The sequence below is a fragment of the Microtus ochrogaster genome, chromosome 4 (assembly GCF_000317375.1).
Source record: "Microtus ochrogaster isolate Prairie Vole_2 chromosome 4, MicOch1.0, whole genome shotgun sequence".
Classification (NCBI taxonomy): domain Eukaryota; kingdom Metazoa; phylum Chordata; class Mammalia; order Rodentia; family Cricetidae; genus Microtus; species Microtus ochrogaster.
The window spans coordinates 52,278,519-52,284,542 of record NC_022011.1 but is presented as its reverse complement, the minus strand read 5'-3'; the positions used below and the strand labels follow the sequence as shown (position 1 = coordinate 52,284,542).

At 46.3% G+C, this 6,024-nt stretch overlaps 1 protein-coding gene across 1 annotated transcript in view; it reads left to right on the top strand.

Moving 5' to 3' along the window:
- The window catches only part of Exd3 (exonuclease 3'-5' domain containing 3), a 6,947-nt gene extending 5,931 nt beyond the window's left edge, over positions 1 to 1,016 (top strand). Inside the window, 1 exon segment of the mRNA XM_026778636.1 lies at positions 877 to 1,016. Within this exon segment, the coding sequence (XP_026634437.1) occupies positions 877 to 1,016 (140 nt within the window).
- The last annotated feature ends 5,008 nt before the right edge of the window (positions 1,017 to 6,024 follow it).

The window sequence follows — 6,024 nt, the reverse complement described above, 5'->3', positions numbered from 1 at the left end:
AGGGCTATGGGAGGGCTATGGGAGGGCTATGGGAGGGCTATTGGAGGGCTATGGCGGGGCTATGGGAGGGCTATGGGAGGGCTATGGGAAGGCTATGGGAGGGCTATGGGAGGGCTATGGCAAGTCTATGGGAAGGCTATGGGAGGGCTATGGGAGGGCTATGGGAGGGCTATGGGAGGGCTATGGCGGGGCTATGGCAGGGCTATTGGAGGGCTTAGTGCCCCCAGCAGGATGTACCTAGTCTGTGGGATCTACAGCCAAAGGCTGGGGCTCAGTCTGAGCACTGGTCCTCTGTTCTGCCCCATCTGAACTGTGTAGCCTAGCAAACGTGTCTATGCGCTGGAGGGAGCAATCAGGACTCTTCCGCAGAGCCCATGGAGGGGTCTGTTGAGGGCTCATTCTTGGGCAGTGGCTGGTGTGTTCCAAGGCTATAGCTCCTTCAGGGCTTCTCCAGCAGCCTATAGGTGCTGTTCGTGCTCTGCGGACCTTAAGACAACGTCTCTTTGCTGCCAGAACAACAGCTGTCTTGTTCCTGCCTCTGCCCAGCTTGGGGAGCACGATTGGTGGCACCCAAAGTCTCTAACCTTGGCTATGGAATGAGGAGTCTCCTAGGGGCCACCAGGGACAAGGCTTTGGAAACACCTGCCTGGGGACAAGGCCACACGTACAGATGTGCGCGTGCAGGATCACAGACTATGAGTATGGGCTGGAAAGGGTGGACTTCCGACCTCTGTACATTGTCTAAGACGCTGCTTGGCTTCTGCTTGAGGGCTGCTTGTGACGGCCATGGTCAGGCTCCTTCAGTTTCTATGCTCAGGGTGGGAGGCAGGTATGTGGTACTGGCTGTGCTCTTGACTTTGGTTCCTTGCAGGTGAGCACCCCGTCTGCTGCTCCAGAGGAAGCTGAACACTATTAAGCACCAGGTAGCTGTCTTTCCAGAGCTCCAGAGGAAGCTGCTTGCCCTCATAGATTCCTGGTACCAGCCTGGCTTCCACATCTTGTATATTGCCAAGTAAATCCCATAAAGTCCTAGTAGCTGATGCTGAGTGGTCTCTTAGGAGCTCAAGATGAAGGCAGCAGACACCTGGAAGCTCTCATCGTGAGCTCCTCGTCTCTGTCAGGTCTGCCACAGATAATGTAGACAGGTAGCTTCCTCAAGGAATGCATGTGAGTCAGAACACAGTCCCCCAACTGCACAGAGAGCACTGCTAGAGGAAGCTGGCCTGCTGGTAACCCTAGCACTACCCAGCAGCTTCTTCCTTCCTTCATTCCTCTGATTAAAATCCCAGTATTTGAATTCTGTCTAGTTGTTCAACAAACTAACAGGGTCCCCACAGGGTGTGGATTTCCTGGAGTTGTGTGTGTGTGTGTGTGTGTGTTAGAATGTGAAATATCTTGTGTATGTGTGCATATATGAGTGTGAGCATGTATCTGTGTGTTATGAGAGCATGCATGCCTCTGTTGTGCTAGTGGTGTTAATATTTGAGTGTCTAGTGTAAATGTGTGCATTTGTGTCTCTGTGGCTTGTGGACCTGTGTAAATATATTCATATGTGTGAATATGTACATGTGTCAATGTGGTGTGAGTGTGTGCACTTATGTGCACATATGCACATGCCATTTGTGGTGTGTACATTCCTTTGTGTATGTGTGCACCTGTGCATGTCTCTGCATGTGCACATGTTTAGTATGCACATATGTAAGTGTGGTGTGAGTGTGTGCACATACGTGAGCACATACGCATGCCATTTGTGGTGTGCACATTCCTTTGTGTATGTATATGCCTACCTATGTCTCTGCATGTGCACATGTTTGGTATGCACGTGTGTCTGTGTGATTCAGGGGAGTACCTGTGTGAGGGTGTGTGTGGGAGAGGGAGCTGAGGTGTCCCCTGAGGGATGTGGCATCTGGAGAATAACCCACTGTGCTCTGATTGCTGGCCTGGGTGAGTAGCACATAGATCTGAAGTGTCATGGCTGTCTTTCATCAGGCAGCAGTGGTGAGACACCTGCCTCCACCGATGAAGCATCCCACTTGAAAGGCAGGAAGCTGGACCACCCTTCCTGACCTTCCTCCCTAGGATTCGTGTGTGGCCACTGTCCTTACTGAGTTTCTGCATCCTAAGGATGGGGTACTACACCTGACTGACGGAGCGGTTATGATCCGCGTGAAGCAAACAGCATTTGGAGCCAGTCTGAGGTGGGCAGAAAATTAGCTGCTCCTGCAAACTTACCATATTCAACAAGCCAACAGAAAGCACAAAGCCAGTGAAGGAACCTGCAGATCAGCTGGACCCAGAGCTTCCTTGGAGAGAGGGGATGCATCTCTGGAAAGTGGGTGCATGCGGAGACACTGTGGGATTAGATTTAATTGCTCATATTGGTTTAAGTTAATAGTTTAACATTTTTCCTTAGCTTTGTTCCCTGGAAGCCTAGATGTAAGGACATCCCATGGTGACGAGTATGCCTAGCAACCAGATCTGGGTTTCTAAATGCTATTCACTAGTAAAAGAAACAGGGGCTCTGTGGAATAGATGAAATATCAAAGTGATGGTTCTTTGAATGTTTAAAATACCTGAATCTGGGACAGGAGAGATGGTTCAGCAGCTGAGAGTACTGGCTGTTCTCACAGAGGACCTGGGTTCAATTTCCAGTACCCACATGGCAGTTCACAATTGTCTATAACTCCAGTTCTAGGGGGATCTGACATCCTGACAGAGACATGCAGGCAAAACACTAACACACATGAAATAAAAAGAAATAAATGAATTAAAATAAATAAAAAAAATACACGAAGCCATGGGGGTGCTCAAAAAAAAAAAAAAAGGAAAGTTCTTTCTGGTGTGTCCCAGATGAATGAAAAAGGATGACCAGACACTTTTGCCCTCCGTGACTCCCAAAGAAGTTATTGATTCAGGTACAGATCGTTAAGAAAGAAAAAAATAAAAACCAAAATTACCAACACGGAGTTAGAAAAGGAACAACAGGGGTTGAAATGGTGGTGTGGGCATCCTTTGCAGCTTTATTAAAACGTATTTGACAGTTTAGACATAAGAGACCAAATACTTAAAAGACAGTTTATGGGGGGAGGATAGTTGTTGAACAGTCCTATTTGTTAAAAAATGGAGTGTGTATTTTAAAATTTTGTCACAGATAAAGAACACTCTAGACTAAGATGGCATGAATTCTTTCTAATATTTGGAAAGAGAAATCACACCAATTTTATGTAAATTTTAAGAGTATTGAGAGGACACAATTGTAAGTTGCTTTATTCAGCCAGCTTAAACTCAGCCATCAACACTCAGAGAAAGTCAGTGAATTTCATGAACATGGATGCAAAAATACTAAACAAAAGAGCTGTACCTGGAGATCGGTGGGATAGCTCGTGCTGAGCTTTCATGAGGCCCTAGGTTCCACCCACAGTGATTCTAGGGGGAAAAAATTGAACAAAAAATAAGTAAACAGGTCAACTAACATGTTAAAGAAATCACCCAAAGAACAAGAAGACAAATTCACATTGAAATGTTTGCCAAAGACAGTTGATACAGAACCATTGCTCAAAATACACAAAGACCTCTTACAACACAAGAAAGCAACTTGACTTAAAGTTGGACCAAAGACTTGAACAGTTACCTCACCAAAGATGAAAAACAGAAACAAGCATTGCAGAACTACAGATTAGGAAAAGACACGACCACACACAACTGGACTACAGAGGCCATAGGTATTAAGTGTATGTAAAATAGTCAGGGTTCCCTAAAATAATGAAGATTACAGAATGAGTCTCTCCACATACAGAAAGGGGATTTGTTAGAATGACCTATAGGGTGCAGCCCAGTTAATCCAACAATGGCTGCCTATGAATGGAAGGTCCAAGAATCAGGCATTGTCCAGTCCACGAGCTTGAATGTCTCAGCTGGTCTTCAGTACAGGCCAGTATCTCAGTGAAATGTCAGTGAAGGGATGAACTGGGTAGCAAGGTGAGAGCAAGCAGGCAGACTGAAGCTTCCTTCTCAACAGCCTTATATAGCTTCCCACAGGAGGTGTGGCCCAGATTAGAGGTGGGTCTTCCAGGCCAGGCTGTGGTGGCACACAACTTTAATCCCAGCACTCGGGAGGCAGAGGCAGGCGGATCTCCGTGAATTCGAGACCAGCCTGGTCTACAGAGCGAGTTCCAGAACAGCCAGGGCTGTTACACAGAGAAACCCTGTCTCGAAAACAGACAAACAACAGCAAAGGTGTCTTCCCACCTAAAACATCTGGATCATCCGTGGATCTTCCCACTTAAAACTAAGCAAAAATCCCTCACAGGTGTGTCCATCCATGGGAGGACTAGTTAATGCCAGATTAGTCAAGCTAGACTAGAATAGCCATCACAAGTCCATCCTTTGCCAACTTGCTACACAATCATGTCATGGCTACTCTCCAAATGGAGACAATAAACCAGTCATAATCACACCTAACATGATAGAACTATCCCTTGTGCAGCTGCAAACACATTATAAATTTAGAATATGTGAAAACATCCCTTGAAAGACATTCTTTTAATATCTCAAACTTAAGTGTGACAACCATTGGTATTCTCTTAATTGATGCTACATCACATGATAAAGAATCAAAAGCTGGGCATGGTGGCACACGCCTTTAATCCCAGCACTTGGGAGGCAGAGGCAGGTGGATCTGAGTTTGAGGCCACCCTGGTCCACAGAGCAAGTTTCAGGGCAGCTGTAATTTTAAAAAAGCTGCTGGTGAGAGAAAAACACTATGAGACAGAGTTCTCGTTGGAGGGTTTTTTTTTTTTTATCAGGGGAAATGAACGTAAAAAGAGGGGAGGGGAGGGGGGAGATGGGCCTCTGGGGACAGGAGCAGCAGAAGAGAAGAGAGAGGCAGTGAGAGACAGAGACACAGGCAGAGAAGCAGAGAGAAAGGAACAGACAGAGAAAGAAAGATTGGAGGTGGGCAGGGCCCTTTTAAAAGGGAAAGTAGTGAATGCGTACAGGTGGTGTTCTTGGTGGCTACCGCTGAGGACAGAACCCGTCAGGACCCCAAGGGCAGGGCAATACAGATGCCTGAATACTAACGAAGACTACACAGAGAAACCCTGTCTCACAAACAAACACAAACAAACCAGAAACTGAAGAAAGCAAGCACAAATATCAGTACAAACACATTCTTAACAAAATACGACAGACACACTCAGGTCGGCTATAACCATTGTTTCTGCGATGGTCACGTGGCCTTCAATGGTACTTAGAACCACCTTCCTCTGCTGCCCATTCTGTATTCCCTGCACCCTCTGAAGGTCTTGGCTCTTTTCCTGGAAGTGCGACCCACACCTTCATCTCTCAGGGGTCTGTGCCCTCTGTTACCCAGCCCAGATTGGGTTATTGTAGTTTCCCATTGACTGTCATCAATCACAGGGCATAGTAGCACCAAGAGATGCCCTAAAGCAGCGGTCATCAACCTTCCTAATACTGCAACACTTGAATATAATTTCTCCTGTTGTAGTGACTACCCCAACCATAAAATTATTTTCATTGCTACTTCATAGTTGTAATTTTGCTACTGTTATGAAACATAGTGTAAATATCTGTGTTTTCTGAAGGTCTTAGGCGACCCCTGTGAAAGGGCCATTCGACCCCCCTTTAAAGGGGTCTTGACTCAGGCTGAGAACCACGCCCTACAGACATGAACTTTCTTACCTCCTCTGTGGAGAAGCAATCCAGTCACTTCAAGGTAACCTGGCTCAATCACCCCTCCTAAAACTATTCTTCCTTCCTCAGCACGTGGGTTGAAGGATGTCAGAAGCCCGAAGTGTCTGGGGAGCACTCTGAGCTTCTGGTTCAATGGAACACTTGTTGTGGCTCCTAACAGGAGCACTAACCGCTCTAGAGCCAAAACTTCTAGGACAACAGATTTTCAAGGTCTTGGGAACAAGAAGCAAAACCTTTCCTATTGGTCACTGGGGGTGGTAACAAGTAGATCTAACTGTTCCCTTTTCTTTTTTTTTTTTTTTTTTTTTTTTT